The sequence below is a fragment of the Typha latifolia genome, chromosome 4 (assembly GCF_019914945.1).
Source record: "Typha latifolia isolate L0001 chromosome 4, TyphaL0001v2, whole genome shotgun sequence".
Classification (NCBI taxonomy): Eukaryota; Viridiplantae; Streptophyta; class Magnoliopsida; order Poales; family Typhaceae; genus Typha; species Typha latifolia.
In genome coordinates this window covers 16739767-16763862 of record NC_133089.1, presented here as the reverse complement: position 1 = coordinate 16763862, position 24096 = coordinate 16739767, and the positions used below count along the sequence as shown (strand labels likewise).

General features: G+C 39.2%; 5 protein-coding genes across 11 annotated transcripts; 3 read left to right on the top strand and 2 right to left on the bottom strand.

Moving 5' to 3' along the window:
• Positions 1–145: 145 nt before the first annotated feature.
• Positions 146–6930, bottom strand: LOC140785861 (uncharacterized). 6 transcript variants are annotated; one of them, XM_073133940.1, is made up of 10 exons: positions 5913–6919; positions 4409–5569; positions 3210–4337; positions 2998–3039; positions 2154–2230; positions 1845–1929; positions 1687–1770; positions 1504–1605; positions 1333–1431; positions 146–570 (listed from the first exon to the last, which is right to left on the bottom strand). In XM_073133940.1, the coding sequence occupies exons 1-10, from the start codon at positions 6606–6608 to the stop codon at positions 460–462; spliced, it is 3585 nt and encodes a 1194-aa protein (XP_072990041.1). In that variant the 5' UTR covers positions 6609–6919; the 3' UTR covers positions 146–459. The 6 variants fall into 6 exon arrangements, 3 of the variants coding, with proteins under 3 accessions (XP_072990041.1, XP_072990043.1, XP_072990042.1); XM_073133942.1 differs by having other exon boundaries at positions 4409–5574; positions 5913–6054; XM_073133941.1 differs by lacking the exons at positions 146–570; positions 1333–1431; positions 1504–1605; positions 1687–1770 and having other exon boundaries at positions 1841–1942; positions 5913–6929.
• Positions 6883–8955, bottom strand: LOC140785863 (pentatricopeptide repeat-containing protein At5g39350-like). Its single transcript, XM_073133943.1, has one exon. It carries the CDS (start codon positions 8881–8883, stop codon positions 6979–6981), a length of 1905 nt encoding a protein of 634 aa, XP_072990044.1. The 5' UTR covers positions 8884–8955; the 3' UTR covers positions 6883–6978.
• A 588-nt stretch (positions 8956–9543) lies between these two features.
• On the top strand, positions 9544–13333 carry LOC140785865 (uncharacterized). The gene is made up of 7 exons (XM_073133947.1): positions 9544–9918; positions 10677–10734; positions 11101–11181; positions 11318–11353; positions 11574–11813; positions 11902–12040; positions 12566–13333. The coding sequence occupies exons 1-7, from the start codon at positions 9758–9760 to the stop codon at positions 13042–13044; spliced, it is 1194 nt and encodes a 397-aa protein (XP_072990048.1). The 5' UTR covers positions 9544–9757; the 3' UTR covers positions 13045–13333.
• Positions 13334–13576: 243 nt separating this feature from the next.
• LOC140785867 (B3 domain-containing protein Os06g0194400-like) lies at positions 13577–15874 on the top strand. Its single transcript, XM_073133949.1, has 7 exons — positions 13577–13823; positions 13925–14026; positions 14473–14504; positions 14595–14757; positions 14856–15062; positions 15198–15271; positions 15648–15874. Exons 1-6 carry the CDS (start codon positions 13689–13691, stop codon positions 15234–15236), a joined length of 678 nt encoding a protein of 225 aa, XP_072990050.1. The 5' UTR covers positions 13577–13688; the 3' UTR covers positions 15237–15271; positions 15648–15874.
• Positions 15875–17139: 1265 nt separating this feature from the next.
• On the top strand, positions 17140–22852 carry LOC140785864 (probable protein phosphatase 2C 12). 2 transcript variants are annotated; one of them, XM_073133945.1, is made up of 10 exons: positions 17140–17301; positions 17434–17679; positions 18518–18689; positions 19331–19484; positions 19570–19633; positions 19954–20061; positions 20731–20856; positions 20929–21158; positions 21960–22153; positions 22238–22852. In XM_073133945.1, the coding sequence occupies exons 2-10, from the start codon at positions 17506–17508 to the stop codon at positions 22270–22272; spliced, it is 1257 nt and encodes a 418-aa protein (XP_072990046.1). In that variant the 5' UTR covers positions 17140–17301; positions 17434–17505; the 3' UTR covers positions 22273–22852. The 2 variants fall into 2 exon arrangements, with proteins under 2 accessions (XP_072990046.1, XP_072990045.1); XM_073133944.1 differs by lacking the exon at positions 17140–17301 and having other exon boundaries at positions 17323–17679.
• The last annotated feature ends 1244 nt before the right edge of the window (positions 22853–24096 follow it).

Sequence of the window (24096 nt, the reverse complement as noted above, 5' to 3'; positions counted from 1 at the left end):
GGTATGTTAAACAGCATTACATTTCTCCAGTATACAAATAATTAATGCAGGAAATAAGCCCAGCAATGTAGCTTTCCTCTCCAGTTTCCTCTAGCTAGTTCTGCCGAGTGCAAAGTGTAAAAGGACAAATATTAATCAGATGCAATTTATTCCATGCTTTCTCTCTCTCCTTTATTTTTTCCAGATCAAACATCACTCACACGATTGAGGGTTTATATTTACATTTAAGTCAGAGGACTATACAATGTAACAGAAGAATGTCAATTAAGACCTCCAAGCTTCGCTGCCATCTTTGATTAAATATCTTCATGAATCATTAAATTATCCACCAGAAATGATAAGAGAGACTTGGCGTGCTGAATTTGTTGCAATTTTTAGCAAAAGATTGATATCTCCGAGAACTCATTTACACCACTGGTGCATCATCCAGCAAGGACAAAGAATAAAAAATTAGGCTGCTCAAGGAAGGCGAGCTTTCAATTTCTTCAGGAATTCCAATGTCTCTGCATAAGATGGATCAGTTTGGGTGACTGGCTTACATGAGTTTATATGATCAGTGGCCTCCAATACCTGTGCAGACGACAAACAGACACACAACTACCATTAGGATTTATGTCATGCTTAATAATGAAAACCATATTACTAATAGACGTTTCTTTGCCCAAAACTGTCAGATGAGAGCCAAGATATGCAAGCAGTTCTATTTATATTAAGCTTAAAAAAGTGAAAGGTGAATAGTTTGAACAGTGATCCAGCTTTACAACCTACCAAATGAAGACGCCATATTAAATTTGTCTTGTTCAATGCATCAAGTGCAATCTATCAAAGTACACTAGCACTTCATGGCTGGTAATGACAAAAATTAACAGAGTCCTGCCAAGTTAACTATTGATAAAGAAGAAAGAGAAACCTTCCATGGATCTCATGAAGCATGTTCTTGAAACCTCTCACCTCATCTAAGACTGTAAAGATCTTCTACATATATTTCTTGGTAAAAAAAACTTATACTGGCTGTTAAACACTTAAACTGCCTACCATGATCCATGGGCTTGGGTTCAGCAGTTCAAACATATAAACACATGATGCATTGGCATTTCTGTATATTAACACTTCAAATTATGCTATTATATCCAAATCTTACATAGAAAAAATTACTTTTTTTCTAGTAAGGCAATTTAATGGGCAACCCCCAATAGCTGATAACTTATTGCTGTTGTTGTTGTAGTTATTGTTAATAAAAGATGCATTGGGGTGATTCAGATTATAGGTAATTGGCTACACTTGCGTTTCTGAAATTCATGATGAACAAATCAAATCCTACATCACACTTACAACAAGTTCCCCATAGCCAGGGTATGCAGATTCAATCGGAACAATCTCCATCCGAAAGGCCCAACCACCATAACCTTCAACAATCGGTGTAACCTGGGTCTGTTCACAGAACCTATTAACTTGAAATGATTCTAGGACATACTAAATCCATATGATAAAATTATATTCTACCTCACAGAAACTAAGTATCTCAAGAAGTCCCTTGCTATGGAGATGACGTAAAAAGTCGTTCAATTCAATCAATCTTGGGGATCCACTTCGTAACTCCCCGATCTACAAGAAAGTATAATCCAAGTTCAATAATTGACATAAGCTTGGTTATTCAAAGTGGAAAAAAAGTGTGAATTTACTAACTGAAGGTGCTGGACGGAAAACCAGGCCCATTCGCCAAGGCATGTCTGCCAGTTTGCTGCCAAAATGTGGACAGCTATAGAATACCTGCATGTCGAATGTGCAGTTAGTATTTAACAGAAAGTGATTAAATTTACAAGCTTGCTGAGAAAGAGGCATACTACTCCAACTGCATTCTTCAGAAACTTGTCTAAATTGTTTAGCTTTGCCTGATATAACATCTGCTTAACCACTAGGCCTCCCATGCTGCAAAAGTTAACTACCAATGGAGTCAGTAAGTTTGGAAAGTGTTCCTATCAGATAAGATTGCGCCACGAAATTATAAAAAAAATTTGCATGGAATAAGATATTGGGATAGAGAATGAACTCAATAAATTTAAATTTAAATTTAAATTACTGCATTTATTTGATAATTGTACACCTATCCCAACAAGTAGTTAGAAACTTTTGAAACAAAAATAATAACATACCTATGAGTCACAAAAACAACAGGTCGGTTTCCAATGCCAGCTGCAACAAGCTTTCTCAACAACATTGAGCTAACCTCCTAAAAAACCAAAAATAATCCACATTTTAGCAGTTTAGGTATCACAAATCATCAAACATACTAATCTTGCAAGATAATGAACTAGAACATGAATATTGTGAATAGATCCTAACACAAAGACAAATCTATTGATTTGAATGAATTTATCTTCTGCTTAATGAGATTGGCCCCATACATAATTAGCATCTGAAAGTGATTGATAAAACTATGCATGCCCTCTGTTAGGTGCAACTCATATTGCATATGCATCTGAGAAGGATAATGTGTCACATATTTTTAAATGAATCAAATGAGTATCTTTTAGGCCTACACATTTTTACAGCAGCGTTAGAAATGTTTCACAAACTTTTTGATCCTTATCATTCTTTTCATATCATTTCTGTTAGTATATCCACACTCCAATAATTTAACTTTTGGATAGAAACTAAAAGAGAAAAAGAAGGAAAGAAACTCAATAATACAATATCTTTTAGGAACAAGAGAAACTGATCGACAAAAAGTCAAACCTACAAAGAGAAAAAGATTCTACCCACATCATGAACTATGGTTGCACTTAATCTAACTGACTCTCCAGACCAGTTCTGAGGACTACCCTTGAAAAATAGAGCAGCAGCCCATATGATAAAAGTAATGGTGCATTCTCAATATGAAAAAATGTGCAGTGGCATTTAACTTTCCTGCCTACAAAATGCACAAGAGAGGTAATGTATGGTGATTTGTGCTCTAATCTCGATAACTTTTCAAAAGGCACCACAAAAAGGACCAACCTGAAGTGGCAAGCTAGCTCCAGACCATTGAGTCAGATTTGTCTGCATGAATCATTTAATTAGAAAGGATCCAACCTGAAGAAGAACTTGGAAAATTATAAATGCTAACAAAAGGTACTAACATGGGAAGGACTACATCTAGTGTCACATTGTACAAGGCAAGGACATAGAATTCAGAAAATAAATGCAAAATGAACCATTATAGAACAAACCTTGTACTTGACGCTGAATAAGCGAGCGTAAGGAAAATCAGCAGAAAGCCATTCCCTCGGCCAGCATGTGTCCTCTTTCCCAGCTTCTTGATCAATGCTCTCCACCAAGCCAGCTTTACTGGTTGTTGAAGACTTGTTGTCTGCTATACGCCAAGATTTAATAGGGCCACCACGAAGGCCGTGGACAAAAACGACATCAAGTAAAGGAGCTACTAACTCAGATTCTACGTCTGAATCAATTAAAGAGCTGGATGTGTCGGTGACTTCAGAAGATGAGAAATCATGAGAATCTGCTGAATTTGCAATGGATGGATTTTGTGGAACACCAGAATTTCTCTTGTCAAAATGGTTCCAATGTGGCGAGCCGGGATTCAGCAAGAATAAACTATCTTCATATTGAGGGCACTTTGTTTTGTGCACGCAATCTATGTCAAAATGATTAACTCCTACATCAACTTTTTCTACGCACAATATGTTCAACAAAGTTGACCTACAGTAGCTTTGGATTTTTAAGTCATTGCAGCAAGGGTTCTGCCCAGAGGCACAATCTTCGAGCCATTTGCACCACACTTCATCAGCTACAACAGCTTTCTTAATATTTGGTAGAATAGAAAGCATTGCTAGGAGTCGAGCAGCATGTCTCCGAATATGTGCTGCAGGAGGAACTCGAACACTAGAAGAATCATTAGGATCTAGAGTAGATGAATCAGCAGAACCAGGTTGCTTCTTGTCTTGTGTCTCTCGGGCTCTTGACGCATCATATGTTTCATTTGCAGCAAGCTTTTCATAATCATCACCCAAAAGGAAGCGTCTAAGCAAGCAAAGGACTCCAAAATCAGCTAATTTGTTTTGGCATGCAGTGTCTTCAGAACAAAGCTCGGTTAGTGCTTTTATGCCCTTAAGAGTAGCTATCGCTGAATCGGCTGCGTCAATCTTGGGAGAGCTGTTTTTGTTCAAGTTCTTCAATGGTGCAACAAATGGATCGAGAGAGAGAAAATCAGCAAGCGGAAGTTTATCAAAGGAATCGGGTTCAGCTTCTGACTGAAGAGCAGCTAGTTTGATAACTGCAGTGGCTAACTGATTGGCCACCTGTGTTGCTGAGTAAGCATTTGACTGATCAATTTGATTCTGTAGAAAAAGACTTTCCATCAGAAAATATGCAGATAAACCTATAATAAAAGAATTGAGTGAACTTGTACCTTCACTTTGTCAGTTTTAGGTGGAGCACTTCCTTTTGAATTTGACATTTTGCTAGACCCACGAATCTCGGTAAGCAAGAATGTCAACCATCCTTGTGAAATAGGTATGGAAGCTGGCCCATGGTCGTCAAGGATGCAAGAGAGTATTTGTATAGCCATAAGTCGAGTTGTTTCAGATGAAGATTGACCAAAAATCCAACGGAGGAGAATACCAGACCATTTTTGACTTTCCTCGAGAGATAAGTGAGTATCCCCTGCATAAAGTAAACGTAGCACCTCGGCTAATGACTCTTGAATATACTTGTGCTTTTCTGCCTGTTTGGCTATTCCTCTCATTAGATGAAGGCCATTCTTCATGACCACTGCCTTTGTATCATGACATCTCTCAACAGACATGAGAAAAGCTGACAACGCCATTCTAGCCAATGAAATGTCTTCATTTTTACTGGCCAAAAAAGCTGTAGTAAGGAGACTTGAGCTCCATTTAGGAACAGAAACCGTCAGAGGCAAATTCTTGTCAGCTAAGAGAGCTCGAGCAACTAAGCTTCCATGCCACTTCACAGTTCTCTCTGGTGCTGTCAACGCAGTCATGACAGCATTCCCATCTCTATCAAGTTCCTGAATATGAGATCGATTATAGTCTGATGCCAAAGCCCAGTTTGCTAGAGCCCATGCAGCAAAAGGTACAGCAACATGTTCCCTCTGCAAATCATCCCATAGTCCTGGGATGGCAGATGAATTTAGCCTCTCAACCTTTGAAGAACTCACAGCATTTTCTTGAAACGTTGAATCTCTAGTTAAAATTGTGGGATGTTCTAGGACATGTTCCTCAGGTTTTTCTGACTTTGCGAAATTGTTGGTTCCTGAAAATCCCAAAATAGTTGTGCCCCCAAGTACTTTTATTCCAACTCCTCGTACACCCCGATCACCATCGTCACTATCATCAATGCCATCTTGGTCATCAAAGTGCATTCCGCCCTGTTCAACAACTTCAATAGCTAATGCAATATCTCTCATGTCAGCATTTCCGGGCAAGAAAGAATGAAAAGATGAGCAGTCTACATTATCACAGTTTGAAGTAATTATATCCATAAGGGCTGCAACAAGCATGCTCCTCCCCTTAGATTGATCTGAACCTTCCAATGAAGTGTGTTTAAAGTGCTGCTCTGTCAAAAGAACATGTTAATGCAGCAAACATCACGAAGATACTTTAATAAAAGAACCTAATATAGGCAGTCCAAATGTGTATATATATTTATCTACCATTTACAAAAACTGAGAAGAAAGTGGAAACAGATTGGCCATATTTTATTTCAAGTTCAAAGAAAATTGTATGGAAAATCATAGAGCACATATATAAATCATTAGCCATCATTCTTCACTCTCCTTCCGATTTGGATGATATAGTTTCAAATTTACAGTATGGAAAAACTTATAGTTTTAAATTTACATAAAATAAAAAACTCATTTTTACTCGTCTCTTCGCAGAACAGCAATCTCTCACCTTCTTCTGCCTCTTAGGCTGAAAGGAGAAGATAAATCTGAGAAGACTCGGGATTGCGCGAGGCCTCCCGAGCACATCGCCACACACCTCTGCGTCTGCAATCAAGTGTGCAAGCGCCCTCCCTGCCTCCGCTTGCGTCCCGTTCCTCGCCACCGCCACTCTCTCCAACAACCAATCCACCACCGCCCCGCCCCCAGCCCCAACAATCGCCGCCCTCCTCGCCCCGTTGGCCGCAGAAATATCCGCAAGCAACGCCGCCACCCTAAGCTCGAACCCCGACCTCACCTCTTGGTTCGCGGAGGACAGCACGGAGGTAAGAGACTTCCATAGGACGGCGGCTGCGGCGCCGGTGTTCCGCATCTGGTCGACAACGCGGAGGACGGATCCTTTGGATCTTTCGACTGTTTTCTCGAGATCGGCATAGATTTGGCCGGATCGGTCAGTGCGTTGGTCGGAGGATGTGGTGATGTAGGCGGCGGCGGCGAGGGTGGAGATTAGGGTTCCGGCGAGGGCATAGATGGGGAAGCTGCGGCGTCGGGGAGAAGGGGATAAGGGAGAAGGGAGGGAATTTTGGAGGAGAGGAAGAGAAGGATGAGAGGAAGAAGGGGATGAGGTGTTGGGATTCTTGACGTGTTGGATTTGAGAGGAGAAGAACCGATGACATGGGCGGCGGCGCCGTACGATGAGGCGTAGCATTACTGGACTTCTTCTTCTCCTTCTTCTTTCCCTTTTCCTTCCTCTACTTTGCGCTTCGCTGCTTGGTTCGTTGAGGAGGTCGGTTTTCTTCGCGAGGGTAGGTAAACAGGCAATCTTAGTCGCGGTTGGAGATTAAATAAGGAGGGAAGGGAGGGAATAGGCGGCAAACGTGGGGGGAAATTATTCGATGCTCGAAGGATAGAAGAAAAGCGAAGCGGTCGGTAGAAGTCGAAGAGTGGTGGAAGGAGGGTGGGCTTTATGGGCTCTACTTGGATTGGGCTAATGTTAAATCGGCCTAAAGTTCTGGAAAATACAAACAAAATCACAAAAAGGAGTTACAAGGTATGGACTCAAAAATCTCCTACTTCTTCTACACGCCTTCGATCCAGCTATTCCCTGATGGCTTTGCCAGCTCTTCACGTTCGATGATCTCTCTCACCTTCTTCGCCTCTTCTAGCATTCCTGCTCTTGCATATATATTCGACATTGTAACAAAATTTCCAGGGTTCTTCGGCTCCAGTTGAACCAATTGCTCGAAAGCCATTCGACCAAACTCCACGTTCTGGTACATTCGGCTCGCAGCTAACAGAGCTCCAAAAACACTTGCATTCGGTCGCACTGGCATTCCCTCTATGAACTTGGTAGCCTCCTTGAACCTTGCAGCCCGCGCAAGTAGATCTACAACACAAGCATATTGTTCCATTGTTGGCGCCAGTCCTACATTACAAATGAAGTTCTCAAATAGCACTATCCCCTCGTCCACTAATCCACAATGGCTACATGCCATAAGGGCATTGGTGAATGTAATCGTGTTTGGCTTTGGCCCCGACTTTATCATTAAGTATACGAGCTCGATTGCCTCATGACCTAGCCCGTGTGACCCGTACGAGCCAATCATTGTGTTCCAGGATACGACATCTTTAGTTTGCATGCTCGAGAACACTCGATGTGCGGTCTCGATGTACCCGGATCTCGAGTACATGGAAATCAGTGCATTGCACACTAGATTGGTATTGGTATTGGTATTGGTATTGGTATTGGTGGATTTAACATTGTGCTTGGTCACATGGCCATGGATTTCCTTTCCTAGCTTCAAATTGCAAACCGGGAGTACACTTGCTATGGTAGTCTCGTCACTTGCAATGCCCCTGGATTGCATCTCGCTGAAGTAGCTCAGAACCATCGAGGCCAAACCGGACCGGGCGAATCCACTAATCACGGCGTTCCATGTCACCACGTCGGTGGGGTCCATCGCAGCGAACACCAATTTAGCGGTCGAGATCCTATTCCCACTCGCATACATCGTAGCTAATGCTGCTCCGGCGGAGCTGTAGAACGTATCCCCGTCGGTCGTCTTAAGCCCGTACGCGTGGGCTTCCCGGCCGTTACGAAATGCTGATATGTGTCGGCACGAGGATATGACGCAGGATAACGTATCGGGATCGGGCGATACGTTCGATTCGATCATCATCCGTCGGAAGACGCGCAGAGCTGCCTCGTGATTGGCGGACCGAGAGTAGCCAGAGATGACGGCTGTCCAGGAGACGACGTTAGGAGTCGGGACGCGGTCGAGCACGGCGAGGGCCTCGTCGCACCTCCCGGCGCGGGAGTAGCCGTCGACAATGGTGTTCCACGTGACGATGTCCGGTTCGCAGCCGTCGGATCCCATAAATTGGACGAGATCCATGGCGGGATCGATGGATCCGGATCCGGCGTAGGCAGCGATGATCGAGTTCCAGGAAAGGAGGTCGCGGCGGTCCATCAGATCGAAGACTCTTCGGGCGGCGGAGACGTCGCCGGACTTGGAGTAGGCGGAGATGAGGGCGTTGGAGACGGGGAGGAGGGAGTCGACGGCGAACTTGATGGATTCGGCGTGGAGAGAGGAGACGGCAGCGGGTGAGCCGCCTCCGTCGGCAGAGGCGGAGCGGAGGACGGGAGGGAAGACGAAGGCGTCGGGGGAGAGGAGGGAGGAGGATGAGCGCATCAGAGAGTAGGATGATAGGCAGCGGAGGTGGTGACCGGATCGGGAGAGGAGGGCGAGGAGAGGAGTCCAGGCAAAGAGGGAAGGGGGGGAAGGGAGGGAAGAGAAGAGGAGGAGGGCGGAGGTGAGGTCGCCGGCGGCGGCGTAGAGGTGGATGAGCTTGGTGGAGAAGTATGAAGAGTGGAGGAGGAGGCCATGGGAGAGGAGGTGTTGGTGGAGTTGAGCGACTTGGGGTTGGGAGACGGCGGCAGAGGAGACGGCGGCGAGGAGGGAGGAAAGCGATCGCCATCGCATCGGGCGGAACGGGTGAGTAGGGTTTAGGTCCGAGGGGCCGGGGTGAGAACTGACTGTAACAGTGTGATTGGGTTTAAGATTCAGGTTTGGTTTGATCTGAGTTCGAGTCCACCGAATCCAAAAAATTAATAGAAAAATAATAATAAATGAGGTGACCCACTGGATTGGATCTCTAAACCACTAGTGGTCCAGAGAATAGAGAGTGCTAAGGTTGTCAATTGAGATGTGAGGCCCACGGCCCACCCTTGCATAAAAAAACAAACGATCCCAACTCGAACCAATCGTCCTGCGTGACCTCATCTCTCTCTATTTTAAAAATAAATAATATATAATTTATATCTGAGCTAAAAGAGATTAAGCTGCTGACTGATGACTTTATTGGTTAGAGATACTTTGGGAATATTATTATTTGTCAAAATCGTTATTAGTAATTCTAACAAGAAAGAAGTATAAGGATGAATCCTATGAAAAAATTTATAACAATATTATTATTGTTGTTTTGTTGACTATGAGTGGAAACTCAGTTATGTAAAATATATATGGGTATAGTAATATACAATGCAAAGAATTTTCCTGAATTTATTGAGAAAAAACTGAGCACTTTTACTCCCCCAACAAGGACTTCAAAATAGGTTTTTGTATATTAATATCGTAGCAGATCAGCGTCGCGCACGATAACATCGACCCGTCGCGGTGTTATTCGTGTACGATAGCATTCAGCCCTTTGTCCATTTAAAAGAGAGAGACAGAGAGAGAGAGAGAGATTTCTCGATTCCATTGAAGCTATGAATTGCCTCTCGATGCGGTTCTTGTAGGAGCTTTGATAGGATCGGAAGGCGAAAAGGAGCTTGTGGTGGATTGATTGCGGGGAAAGATGTGGGGGCGATTCTATTGGGGGAGGAAGGGGGGAGAGGTGGGGATAGTGGTGGTGTTCGCTTGGCTGTCGAGCCAGGAGAGGCATCTGAAACCCCACCTCGACCTCTATTTGTCTCTTGGATGGAGCTCTCTCGTTTGCCATGTCGATTTCCTCACCTTGTAAGTCTCACTTCTTGCTCATGCACTTCTTTTTCTTTTTTGTTTCCCGCAAATTTTTTTTTTCATTTTTGTATTAGCCTGTGAGAAATCGTTTGGAAAGATTTCGCCTTTCATGTATATTTGTTAATTAAATGAGAGTTTGTGGGTTTCGGAGGTGATCGGATGATCTATTGTGGAAGAGTCTCGTCTGAAAGGAAGATGCGAGTGGGATTTTTAAAACGGAATTGTGGGGGAAGAAGGGGATAATTCCATTGGATTTCACAAGCACGTTTCGGAGGTGATCGCATAATCTATTGTATAAGAGTCTCGTCTGAAAGGAAGATGCGAGTGGGATTTTTAAACGGAATTGTGGGGAAGAAGGGGATAATTCCATTGGATTTCACAAGCATGGCAAAGTTTCTTGGCGTTTAATGACGATGAACAGCATTTGATTTATTAATGCGACTCGACAAATGTTGTATAAAATGCTTTGTGTTGGAAATATTGTTTACTTGTTTTACTTCTAGGGTACTTATTTTGGCGATCAAGAATTCAATGTAACTACTCAAGTTTTAGACCACGATGGTATGATAAATAGTACCGCTAGTGTTCAAACTGATGTATTTATATGTGCTCTACTTTTGGTTCTATTGAATGAAATTCGTTTCCATTATTTGTTGTACCATTCCTTGAAATAGTTTGTTCCTTCATTAAATTGCTTTTATCATTCATTGTCTAGAAATTAGTCCTCTCAACTCATAATGTATCAATTGATGCAGATTTTTTCCTGAAAAGGCTGCATCTCTAGCTGATGGTATTCTCAAAGAGCTTGCTAAGGTCAGTTTGTACTCAACTAACTACTTGAATATTGCTCTGTCAACCTTATTATGGGATAGATACCTGTACGTTTTTTACCATGTACTTGATGCAAGGAGTGGTTATCCTAGTTTAGATTGAGCTTGAAAGGTCCTAAATTTTCCCTGAACAACAAATCCCGACCTACTTTCTTGTTTAGCAAGTCTCTTGTTGAGTCATACCTGGATCCATGTCTGGATCCATGATATGAAATCAGATTTCTTTCAATCTTGTACACTGTTTCAATGAAAAATATGATTCCTAAGCCTTATTATATACATATTCACATCTGCTCTATATGGCCTAAACTGCTGCTACCATAATTGTTTTTTTTTTCTGGAATAACAGGAAGTAAAGACTCGGTCATTACCAATCGTATTTGCATCTTTTTCTGGAGGATCGAAAGGTTGCATGTACAAGGTTATTCAGGTTTGTGCTATAAGCCTATAAAGGGATGCGGCAATATGATATGTTTCTAAGTATTTTAATTTTTTTCTTCTCTATTTTGGCAGAGTAGTTTCTTTCTTTGTTGTAACACTAAATATACATGTTTCTTTCTTTCCAGCTGATTGAGGGAAAATGTGAAGGGCAATCAGATCAGGTTTGTTCATATTTTGTAGATTTAGTTGCAATATATTTTTCATCTCTTATGTTTGGCATTTGAAGTAATTTATGTCAAAATACACCTTGTAGCTTTTTTTTTTTTTTTTTTGTTGCCATCTTTTGTGAATACTTGAGATCAAGTTTATGTGATTTTGGATGAATTAGCAAGAGGCTCAATGGTGTCTCTGATTTTGCTTTTTCTTCTTATTCTCCTGAAGGATAAATATCAGCTGGTAAGGGACTGTCTATGTGGACAGATATATGATTCTAGTCCTGTGGATTTTACAAGTGACTTGGGCACTCGATTTGTCCTTCATCCATCTGTCCTCAAAATGTCACACCCTCCTAGAGTTTTATCATGGATGGCAAAAGCCCTTGCTTCTGGACTTGATACACTCTTCATTAACAGATTTGAAGCACAACGTGTTGAGTATTGGCAGACTCTGTATTCATCAGTTGTAAGGCTCTTAATTATTTAACACGATTTCCGTCTACATTCAATATTTATTTTTCTATACAATTTATTGGGTATACCTATATATGCAGAATATGGGACCAATTCTCATAATTACTTCTGAAGACGATAAGCTTGCGCCATTTCCAATCGTTCACAACTTTTTTCTGCGTCTGCAAGAGTTGGGAGGCGATGTTAAAATGGTGAAGTGGAATAGCTGTCCTCATGTTGGTATGTTGCCAACTGATCTTAGCTTCAATCTTGCTGCTGGATAGGAAATTTTCAGAGGACTAGTGCAATTTAAAGGAAATTAAAGAACTAGGAATTTCTGCTAGCATATCTTAAAAGGTTATGGAATTTGATAGTGTTAATTCACTAATTACTTTAAAATTTTAAGTTGTTAGAGAATGGTGATTTTTATATTTGACATTTCCAAAAAAAATTCTCACTTTTAGATTCGAAGACATTTTGAGAGATTCAAAAAGTGAACTTGAATTAAATAGATGAAGATTTTATATTTTTTAAATAACAAATGAGTGTGGAAGGATTTAAACTCAGAATCTCTGTTATTATATTTTGTTAATTTACTAACTACTCGAAAAGTTTAAGCTTATATTTTGTATTCAGCCAATATCAACGACTACACATATATGATGTTGGAGCATATATTTTTACAGATTAGTAATTTTTCATGTGAAGTTCTTTCATTTACTTTTTGATCTGAATAGGTTTTTTGCTGTCCTATCCATTATGCAGGTCATTTGAAGTATCATGCAGATGAATATCGGAGTGCTGTAACTGAGCTGCTTCGCAAGGCTTCTATTGTCTATTTCAATAGAAGGCAACTGAACAGAGGCTCCAAAACCATGCAAGATCATCACGACCCCATACCTGAAACAGTCAGCAACCTTCGCAAAGCTGCTGCAGTGGATTCAAATGAGAGCCTAAGAAGAGTAGCTGTTGCTCCAAGTGATCATTTCGTTTTGCCAAGCTCCATGGAATACCATGATAGCCAAGAAGATAAGAAAGCCGAGTTGTTCCACATGCCGAGTGCACCAAGCATCAATGCCCATGGGGTGCTGGGCCAAATCCTCTACGATGTATGTATTCCAAAGAATATAGAAGGCTGGGATTTAAAGCCTGTTACCTCAGTAAACGGAACGCAGGATTTTGCTTCCTCCCGTCAGCACGGTACTTTTAATCCAATGAAATGCATATGGCGCTCCAGATTGTAGAGTTTTGGCATGTGAAAGATGCCCTTACTGGATCTGTGATGAGGATATTAATATTTCTCCAGGACGATAAACCTTGAAGAACACATGCTAGATATTGTGTAGAATAACAAATAATTGGCAATAATGCCATAGCATTTTTCCTAACGAATTGTACAGTCAGCTTGCTTACATTATGTATTGTACCTGTGAGTCTGTAAAGGAGAAACGGGCTTTAATCTTATGAATTCTTGCAGTGATTAATGATTATTGAGGGAAAAGGGATGAAATTAGTATATTCTTCTTTGTGGAATTCCTGCAAGTTAACTGTTCTATGGTGAACAAGAACTGAGTATTGAACACAATGGATAGTATAATATTGCTTAGATTGAACAGATTGCTTCAGTGGATAAAGAAAAAGAAAATATTCTGGACAAGAGAAACAGAAAGTTTTCCTTATATTTCTTAAACTTCATTAAATGTACAAATAAGCGCACATCTCTTGCATAAAAGTCCTCCAGCTTTTGAATTTGAAGTTTTGAATCCCAGGGCCACGTTTCGTCTTCCCATACGTCCGTCCGCCTCTCCTCTCCAAAACCCGAGCCCGAGAATTAAACGGTAACCAAAACCTCTCCTCTCCTCTCCTCTCCTTCCTTCAATAGACAGCAATGGCGCCCTCTCTCTCCTACGAGGAACTCCGCAAGAAGAAGCTCGAAGAGAACAAGAGGAAGCTCGAAGAACTCAACTTGGGCCACCTCTCCGTTGCCCTCCGAGAAGCCACTACCTCTCCTAAGCCTTCTCCGGTTTCCGACTGACCCACCTCTTCGTTTTGCATTTTCTTCTAGTAGGCCATCTCTTCGATTTGACATCTAATTGATCTTTTCTTGCTCTTTCTATGTTAAAGGTGAAGTCTTTGAAGCGGAAGGCTCCACAGGAACAGGGAATCGTGGTTTTGAGGAGGTCGAATCGTGTGGCTAAGTTGCCGGAGCCGCCAAAATATCGAGAAGTATGCAATCCTTTACTTCTTATGGACTTGGAGGATTTCTATCAATCAATATTAATGCTTGAAACTTACTATATTATCTTATAAACTAATGCTTTCCAGGTTGTTCTAAGTCTCTGCACGTAACTTCGTAACCTTTGAGAACTTGTTAACCGTTTAGCTACAAACTGCATTTTTTATTCCATTTCTCTTACTTTAGCTTGCTCTCTCACTTCTAGATTCAATTTAGCGTCTTAAAAAACCTATAAGATATGGCAGAGCTGAGAAAGGCATGCAGCAATGGATGAGTTCATGGATTGAAGATCTATTGGATTTACATCTAACTCATAGTAATTCATATTACACGAAGAGTTTTGCTAATGCCAATTTTCTTATAAGTTTCATTTAATCTGCGAACTTGTTATCATTTTTTGAAGTTTTATTTTCTTCTAATTTATGTGCTTTTATAGGAGGCTTGGAATGTTGTAAAGAGGCCTAGAAGGTCTGTCGCTTTGTCCTTGCTCTAAACACTTGTGTTCTCAACTTGTATAACAACTATAAGATTTATCTAATGGTACCGTTAGCACTTTAGGACTTATAAGAGGAGAGATTTGTCGCATCGAGTATATGCCTCAGATGAAGAGAGGATGTATGCTCAAACAAAAGCAGAAGAAGTTGAAGAAACACTTGGTTGCGAGTTTCCTACTTTTGTAAAGCCCATGCTTCAATCACATGTTACTGGAGGATTTTGGCTGGTAACTTTATTTATGAATACAGATGTTGATGTGGTATTCTAGTTTTTATTAGCCGTTGCTCTTTTGATTCAATTAGATTGTGGATGATCTTTCAACAGGGTCTTCCTACTCAATTTAGCAACAGTTACCTACCAAAACACGATGCTACTGTTACTTTAGTTGATGAAATGGAAGAGGAATTTGACACTGTTTACCTTGCAAAGAAGAGAGGTTTGAGTGGTGGATGGAGAGGCTTCTCTATACATCATCAATTAGTTGATGGTGATGCACTGGTTTTCCAGTTGATTGAGCCTACCACATTCAAGGTACTGCATTGATAGTAAGAATATAGTCAAATTCAAACAATATTCTTTAGGCTACCATTTTTATGTTCCTTTTCAGATTTTTTTTTTAAATACTTCAAATTATGACATTTTTATATCTTTCAATGTATCTCCCAGATCTATATAATTAGGGCGAGTGGCTATTATGATAAATGATGTTGCTTTGAGCCCTCCAAATGCAAATGCAACAGGTGATTAATACTAGTTACTCTTCCATTCATTGTGTTTAAAGTTTTGTTGTTCTTTCGTTTCGGATGAAGGATTTATAGTATTGAACTTTATTAGCTGCCTACCGTATAAAATATGACAAGGTTTAAAGATGGACAACTGACCAAAAGAAGTTGAGACTAATTTCTCTACTCAAAGAACTAAAAGCTTTACTTGAGCTTGTGAGACTAGTTTTCCCTCCCCAATTACTGACATTCTACTATCACACAATTCTTTGACTGTATAACAGAAGAAAAAAATGACCTTTATTTACACGAATTGCATTTGTTGCCACTGCATTTCTGCCAATCCTAGTGCTATAATTGTCAAATATTAATGAACTATTCTTTTGTTTTGCAGGTATAAGTTGGTCAACTTCATGGAAGAATTGGAGGAGAGAGTTTCGACATGTTAGTTGGTTTTAATTGTTAAGGAGCACCTATAAATATTTTACTATCTAAATTATGGTCAACTCCTTAAGAATTAAGACTGTACTTCAAATTCTGACATACAAAATGTTGTACATACTACAGTAGTTAGAAATAGTGAGATGTTCTAACTTAAATTGCTATTACCATCTTTTGCTCCCTCCTGTCTTGTTCAATTTACCTTCTCCATTGAATGCACTGTGTAATGTTTGAAGAGCCAATTTATCTGTTCATTAGAAAATGAAAATGCCAAATGTGTTCATGAATACTTCATTTCTGAAGCTAATGAATGTTTATATGGTGATGTGGTCAACTGACTCAATAAAAATTTGTTTCGAATATTTGCTGGTGCTTATATTAAACCTTACGGATTATCTCATACTTCATTTACCTGAGTAAATTTAGAGAAGCACATCGGCGTAAAAACACTTCTGGTCAATAGGCTCAGCTTCTTCTTTGTCTAATATTAATGTTTTGACATATATTGTTTCCTGTGTGGATGAGCTTGAAATCTAATTTGTCTGCCAAATCTCAGTACTCTTGAGTTACTCTCTGCAATTGGAAATACTTTGCAGTCCAGGATTGGCTGCTAAGTTAGATTAAAATTTTATTTCTTTTCTACTATAACTGCTGCAGCCTGCATGATTTGGCTACCAATGAAGGGATCTTAAAATGCAGCAACTTCTTGCAGTTGGTGCTGCAGTGTGTTTTATCTTATCCTCTTCAGACCTGGCATTTGACTTGGTTTATTCTTCAACATGAGAAACATTTGAAAAGAGAAACCTAGCTAAGGATAAGATTCTTTGACAAGTTGGTGAACTGCTTGCAAGAAGAAACTGGGGCTTTGCCATGAAACTCATAAACTAAATAAGTTGATATACAAATGGTGTGAGGCAGTGAGTTAGTGGGAATCATCCCACCATGTGTTAATTAGTAGCCTCCACGCATTTTCCATGCTAGTTTATTCTGTTTAATTTATCTACCTATGTAGCAGATCAAATCTTCATAGTTTTTAATATATTTATGAGTCGGATTTCTTTTCCTTTCTTTCTTTATTAGCCTTTTTCTTTTCTCTCCTTTGATAAAGGATAGTGAAGGTTTCTTGAAGGAAAAAAAATTATTTAATGTGTTATTATTATCAACTATGGTTGCCTGCATGAATTATCTCCATAAAGATTCAAGTAATTGGAGAGGAAGTATTGATCCATTGATCAAGTCTTTTTTTTTTCTTTTCTTTTTTGTGCTGAACAATAAATCAAAATAAAAAATATATATTTATTAGTTCTAATAGGAGATAGACACCTGGAAATGTAATGCTATTTAGAAAAGTAAAAGAAAAAAAAAACCCAGCTGTTACTTAAAAATTTATTTTATATTTATTGATGTAAACAATAAGTTCTTGGATATTTTGTAATTAATCTGACAGCTGAGAGTTTTCTTAATGCTTTGCACGTTAAGCTTCCTTTTTTTTTTATACGTTGAAACATTAAAAAGGCCAATACGCGGATGCCTTCACCCTCTCAATCCAACCTCTCTTTTTCTCTTTTATCATCGATTTATTTATACAGATATATCCAAATTCGAGGGTAAATCTCTCCCTAAGCATGGATCGTCAAATCTAGTTCTCTGATACCAAGTTGTGTCTTGCCTTCCATATATTCTACTCTTGTTCCCTGAGAAAATTTGAACTTTTTCCTCCATTGTTCATGTTTCTTCAGAAAGATTGCAGCTTTGGAGGTTTTGAAGGATCTGGCGAAGTGGGTCTGACGGAGACGAAGGCGGGAGAAGGGATGGTGCCATTGGCAGTGTTACTCAAGCGAGAGCTATCGAATGAGAGAAGCGAGAAGCCGGATATATTGTATGGGCAGGCGAGCCAGAGCAGGAAAGGGGAGGACTTCACTTTCTTGAAGGCCGAGTGCCACAGAATGGACAAGAATGGTTCCACCACCTTCTCGGTCTTTGCGGTAAGAGTACCTCTTCTTTAAATTGGTTTCGATTGTTAGGATTCTGGCATCTCTTCTTGGTTTTTGAGTACTTTTGAATCTCTTGGAGGAACATACCCATTTGCATTTGTTGGTAAAAATTAGCCAAATTTGATTAAGAAGGGTTGATGAAGAAGTTTGCGCCAGATGGTTTCGTGATATTGTTATGGGAGTCTATTCCTGATTTTGTAGTATTATGTATCTTTCTCGGTTTCTCTGTTTCTTTATTTACTGGATAGCATAAAATTGCACCATGTCATCCTGTATTCTCAGATAAAGTCCAAATATTACTTTAATCTGCGAAAAAAAAAAGATGATCAAACTTTTTGGATAACTTGTGTGAAGATTTATGGCAACAGTGGTTATTTCATCTCAAACTCTAGTCAATTCTCCAAGTTGGTACTCCGCTGGTCTGTCTCCTTTTATTTTTACCCCCATAAGTAGGCTGTATCTTCATTTGCTAATCGAACCTTTTGTCCTTCCATTAGTTGATTCCAACTAAGGCATCTCGTAATAATCCGCTAGTCAACCTTTTTCTTTTCTTTTTTATTTTATGCTTTCTACTTTTGATTTTCTTAGGATCCTAGAATCAATTCTTTTATTAATGTTGGAAATCGGGGCCACAATAAATAAGAAAAAAGGGGAATCACCAGTAAATCATCTTCCATGTTAATTTGGATTTATATGACATTGCTTGCATGGGCTTGCTTCTTTACGAACTAATTAATCTTGAATCCATGCCTGTTTTTGCTGGAACAGTTTTGATGGATAGCTCCACTAGTAATATTTGTTAGAATAACTCTGTCCATATTCTTTGCAGCTTTTTGATGGACATAATGGGTCTGGAGCTGCAATTTATTCAAAGGAGAATCTTCTAAACAATGTTTTGGGTGCTATTCCTCCAAAACTTAGCAGGGAGGAGTGGATAGCAGCATTGCCAAGTGCACTAGTTGCGGGGTTTGTTAAAACTGATAAAGATTTCCAAGAAAAAGGCATGAACCTAGTAATGACTGTCTGCTTTATTTGTGATTTGAGTTTTTAATGGAAGATTCATATTCAATTTCATTTATTTCCAAATTTCCTTTTTTTTCTTACTAAATCTTATGATTTTGTATACTAAAGTTTGCGCTTCCGTTAGATCTTCTGGCAGTAATGAATTCAGCTTCCTAACTTACAGATATTCTATGTAATGGTTCTGCCTATGACAACTTACAGGCCATATTGCTACTAACATTACATAGAGAAGATGCAAAATAACCCTGGGATCAAGTTCTAGTAGCTCTTTATCTGACAAGTGGCAAGTCTCTACATTATAAAATATGAGGCATCCATAATGAAAAAATGAACTAGAAACAGAGTATCGTTAGTGACTTAATTCCAGTATCTACAAGATAATATTATGATAATTATTCTCTTCTTATGTTTTTTCATGTCTCCTTCTTTTATCAGCAAAAGAACATATACAAGTTTGTGATGCTACTGTCATTTCTGTTTCTTTTCAAGACTAACATGTGATTACTAAATGTCGATATGTTGAAACTTGACATTTTCACAGCTTCAAACATTCTACACCATATCTTTGTTTTACAGTTTGTGCTTCAACTCTAACTTAATTAGTAAAATGTTTTTTCAGCGCATACTTCAGGAACGACTGCAACGTTTGTCATAATTGATGGGTGGTTTGTTACTGTAGCATCAGTTGGTGATTCACGTTGTATACTTGAATCTGCTGAAGGTTCAGTTTACCATTTATCAGCAGATCACCGGTTGGATGTTAATGAGGAGGAGTATGTCTACGCTGCATGACTTTTCTCTGTTATAGTTAGTATATTTCCTTTTTGTTTTTCTGATTTTGGATTAGTTCCATCACAGGGTCGAGCGCATAACATCAAGTGGCGGTGAAGTTGGGAGAATAGTTATTGCTGGCGGTGCTGAGGCATGTTCCTTGCAAATCATTTTATGTTTTTAGAGTGTATTTGAATAAAATGATTAAGCTTTTTAAAGTTTATTCCTTTGTATTCTCACGTGTCACATCATAAGTTTATAATTTTCTCTCTTACTTTGGAAGCACTACAGTTCTACTTAATTTTCCGTATACTCATGCACATGTATATGCATGTGCCACAAAGAAATCAGAGGTGTGCTTTGTTCTGTCTAGTGCATATGAAAAATACTGAGTAAAATTGTACAATAGTGACCTTGTTTCTCTGTTTTGTAGTCACCATTAATATATTTAATTGTTATGTTGTATTTCAGATTGGCCCTCTAAGGTGCTGGCCAGGTGGCCTGTGTCTGTCAAGATCAATTGGTGATTTGGATGTTGGTCAATATATAGTTCCTATTCCTCATGTGAAACAAGTGAAGGTCAGTAAGTTGCTTATTGTTAGTGCAAATGGGTCATGATTTCCAACTTTTCTAATTGAACTGATATTTTGAGCCTTTTTATAACATGTTGGGCTTTCCTTACGATGTCTCATGTGGAAGTCTATTTTCAACACACAGACGCACATGTATGCCTCATGTCTTATAAAGTAAATAGCTAATGGAGAGCCTTGATATCATTCAATTGTTGTTTCAGTAATTTTGTCATGGTATTGTTGTCGAAGACCTCCAATTTTTCTAACGGGTATTACAGGTCTAATAAGGATATGATCTTGGATTTGTCTTCATGGCTTAAACTCCTAGTTACATGTATTACACATAAAAGCAAGCAGATACTTTATGCCAGTGTTATGATTTGGTTATGAATCAATTGTGGTGGTCAAAACAGATTGCGTCATGGCAGCAGTATTTATGCTGTCATCACATGTCATGTTTATGCATCTTACCATAAGTGGGTCTTATATTTCCATCTTGTTCTTACCCAATGAAATTATGAAACAGTTCTCCGGGGTATGAAAGATGCTATCTCACTGGCTTGATTTATATATTAGAAGATTTTTAAAGTAGTATTATGCTAATATATGTCATACAAATGAGCATCTTTCTGTTTCATAGATATTGCAGTTTGTAAATCTTCTATAATTGATACAGCTGTCCAATGCTGGAGGACGACTTGTCATATCAAGTGATGGTGTGTGGGATGCTTTAACATCTGATAAGGCTGTTAGTAGTTGTCGGGGTTTGCCAGCAGAAGTTGCAGCTGATCGAATTGTTAAGGTACTTCTTATAAGCTATAATTGTTACCTTACTATTACTGCTATTTTGATGCTGACTTATTTCCACACACAGGAAGCTGTGAAGGTAAAAGGACTACGAGATGATACTACCTGCATCGTTGTTGATATATTACCACCAGAGAAGTTGAGCCCTCCATTGAAAAAGCCAGGAAAAGTGGGAATCAAATCTTTGTTCCTCCGAAAATCTTATGAGTCCCTGCCTGATGAGTTGGATCGAGGCTGTTGTGAACCAGACGTTGTAGAGGAAATATTTGAGGATGGATCTGCATTACTTGCACAAAGGTCAATATGTCCTAGCAGAAATTTAATTAGTAGTTTTGCATTGCATCACTAGATGCCTTTTTCATTGTGCATTCTTCTACTAGATTTTACTGGCAATTTTGATAGTTATAAATGCATCAATTATTTTTGTCACTTCAGTTAATGAGTGCCCAACCTGAAAAAAGAAGTTACTTCCATCAATGAGACATAGTTTTGACATTTGACAGTTTTACTTTTCAGTGAGATTCATTTAGCACTAAGAGATGCATTGTTGGAGTTCTAGATCCTATTCTTGGTGATATCATAGGACTAAGTGCTGAAAATGCTTACCTTTTCAGTTCCTACCATTTTGTAGTAGGAAATAAAGTAGGTGCCTACGATCCAACCAATTAGGAAAGAATCAACACATTCCATTTCCAGAGCAATATCAATTAGACTTACAACTTTGCTTTTATGTTATATGTATACACTGGTGGGAGATGTGCATTGCAGCCTCTGAACACATAGGAAAGTAGTAGTGGGAAGGGAGAAGCATTGGGATGTGGCAATAGCGATATTTCTCCTATGGTGAAAGTCAACTAATAAATGACTTGCACGTCTGGTTATGGAGCCCTTCAATTAAACTTTCCAACTTTATTTAAATCACCATTTTTAGGGGGTCGCAAGGGCATGGTAGTTGAGTGACTTATACATTGCATAATAAAGCATTAATTTCTTGAATGTTTGGTATGGCATGCCAGCACTTTTTCTTTCATTTCCTGATGTATGTGGTCAAACTAATAGATATTCTTTGATGCTGGTGATCAAACATTATCCTTTCAGGTTGAGTTCAGAACGCAGCAAGTTCAAGCAGTTCAAGTGTGCAGTTTGCCAGGTAGAGATGAAACAAGGAGAGGGTGTTTCTATTCATACAAATTCAATGAGACCTTCAGGAGTTGGTCCCCGTAATGGTCCTTTACTTTGTCCAACTTGCGAAGCAAAAAAAGAAGCCATGGAAGGAAAACTGCCTTCACCAAGTACAGATATTACATTATTTTCCCTATCTATGATGTCAAATATTTATCTTACTGGTTTCTAACTTTGTTCCTGACAATATGCAGATTGTGCATCTAGAGTTTCCACCATGATCATTTAGTCACGGGCAGTGTTGGTTTTAATCATTTTAAGCTGCTTCCCCCCACATCACTTGTGGTGATTTCTGCTGACAAAACAGAGCTTCCTTTGCTGATGATTATCGACGTCCATCTAACAGTGGTTTGTGCGTCAAAACATTGTCAAATAGGGCACTGCATCTTGAGACCAGACTTTCCTTGTTCTTTTTGGTGTGTCTATATTCTTATGTGTGGGTTTGAGGAAACTTGGTATAGTATCTGATCAATTAATTGTACATTCGCTTTAAGACTTTGAGAAGCAACCTTCTGTCCTTTTTCCAGGGAGAGTTCTTTCACTAATAAATTCATTGGTTGTAGTAGGACCTGAGATAACCCAATTCTTTCTAGGTTCTTTGCCATGTATATATCAAGAACAAAAGGAGCTCTGTCTAGCTTGTACCTACTGAGATCTTGTTTGAATTTTTTTTCTCTTTCGGACTTCTTTGTGGTCCATATGAAATAAGACTACAGTGCTTGTTCCAGCAAACGGATTTCTTTGTTTGTTTCAAGTATTATACATCTATTTCTCTTGAAATCAAACAGCGCCACTGTTTATGTTGAAAATTGTGGCTAGCTTTCTTTTGCATCATTGTGACAATTTCGTTTCTTTCTCTATATTTTGAACCTCCTTTCAGTGAACTATGTAAATACTCATTATTTTCAAATATAAATTAATTTTTCACTTCTTTGTGGGATTCAAGGAAGGTTATTTTGTTCATTTGACCTTTAAATCTTTTACGTAGAGTTGAGCATAATCTTTCGTCGGAATTAACATAATGCTTAGCTCAGTAAGTATAAACTGAGAAACTCATCCTGAACCAGTGATCATCAATATGCTATGAGATCTTGTCTAACAGAGGAGAAGATAGGAATTATTTTTCTTTTCTTCAAATTGATGCACTCCATTAATTTTTCTTATGATCATGGAAAAGAAAGCATAGATACATATATATATATATATATATATATCTTATGATCATGATGTATAGCTATAACATTCAGTTACAGGTGTAATCAAATTATATAACCTTGAAGCTAATCTGTGTATATCTTCATTCCTAACTTTTTCTGGGCAAAGGTAACAAGATTCTCAATCTCAGCATCATCAATGAAGCCATTGTGATTGACATCAGCGCGGCGAAACGCCCTTCTGCTCTTCCAAGTGGTAAACCGCCCAACTCGACTTCGAACCGCCTCTCGCAGCTCATCCCTACTGATCCGACCATCCTTATCAGTGTCAAACTTCTTCAGCCACTCCTTGAAGTCCTCGACCGTCATGTCTCGGTTGGCGGAGCTGACGTGTTTGATTGCCATGGTCGCTCTTGCAAATGTTTTGAGACTTAGAAAGCTAGAACGCAGTGTGCAGTTGAGGAACCTCTCAACTCTCTTTATATAGTGAGATAAGTTGACAGCTATATCTGGATGCTCTGTTCCTTGTTATCGAGAGAGTAAGATATCATGACCAGTTTAGAACTGTTGCAGCTATAGAATAAAATCACGTACCATGACACTGAATTGTACCGAAAGCATGATGACTTGGAACTTTTGTAGTCTTCTTCCACAATTATTATGGAATCATTTTCATGCGTATGTGGCGGTATATCTGATTTTAAATCGGACTCGTGTTTGCATTGCAGTTTAACATAGCTAGTGAGGATAAGATATTTAATGAGTTAAGCCCAACTGGAGCATCTTTGACAGTTGGACCGAGTCCAGAAACCATGTTGTGGCGTAGGTCTTCTTGATTCTTGAGAGCTAGGGAATAGAATTTTATAAAGCTTGAAAAAAACTTTTGGAATAAAGTTTCA

Coding starts and splice junctions, on each gene's coding strand:
- LOC140785867 (XM_073133949.1), top strand. CDS start 13,689: ATGGCGCCCTCTCTCTCCTACGAGGAACTCCGCAAGAAGAAGCTCGAA. Junction 13,824..13,924: donor CCTCTCCTAAGCCTTCTCCG/GTTTCCGACTGA, acceptor TCTATGTTAAAG/GTGAAGTCTTTGAAGCGGAA. Junction 14,758..14,855: donor TTACTGGAGGATTTTGGCTG/GTAACTTTATTT, acceptor ATCTTTCAACAG/GGTCTTCCTACTCAATTTAG.
- LOC140785864 (XM_073133944.1), top strand. CDS start 17,422: ATGTTTCTTCAGAAAGATTGCAGCTTTGGAGGTTTTGAAGGATCTGGC. Junction 19,634..19,953: donor TTATTGCTGGCGGTGCTGAG/GCATGTTCCTTG, acceptor GTTGTATTTCAG/ATTGGCCCTCTAAGGTGCTG. Junction 21,159..21,959: donor TCTGCATTACTTGCACAAAG/GTCAATATGTCC, acceptor TTATCCTTTCAG/GTTGAGTTCAGAACGCAGCA.
- LOC140785865 (XM_073133947.1), top strand. CDS start 9,758: ATGTGGGGGCGATTCTATTGGGGGAGGAAGGGGGGAGAGGTGGGGATA. Junction 9,919..10,676: donor CATGTCGATTTCCTCACCTT/GTAAGTCTCACT, acceptor CAATTGATGCAG/ATTTTTTCCTGAAAAGGCTG. Junction 11,182..11,317: donor GCATGTACAAGGTTATTCAG/GTTTGTGCTATA, acceptor CTTTCTTTCCAG/CTGATTGAGGGAAAATGTGA.
- LOC140785863 (XM_073133943.1), bottom strand. CDS start 8,883: ATGCGATGGCGATCGCTTTCCTCCCTCCTCGCCGCCGTCTCCTCTGCC.
- LOC140785861 (XM_073133940.1), bottom strand. CDS start 6,608: ATGCTACGCCTCATCGTACGGCGCCGCCGCCCATGTCATCGGTTCTTC. Junction 5,570..5,912: donor AGCCTAAGAGGCAGAAGAAG/GTGAGAGATTGC, acceptor TTGACAGAGCAG/CACTTTAAACACACTTCATT. Junction 571..1,332: donor CTGGCTATGGGGAACTTGTT/GTAAGTGTGATG, acceptor TCGTCTGCACAG/GTATTGGAGGCCACTGATCA.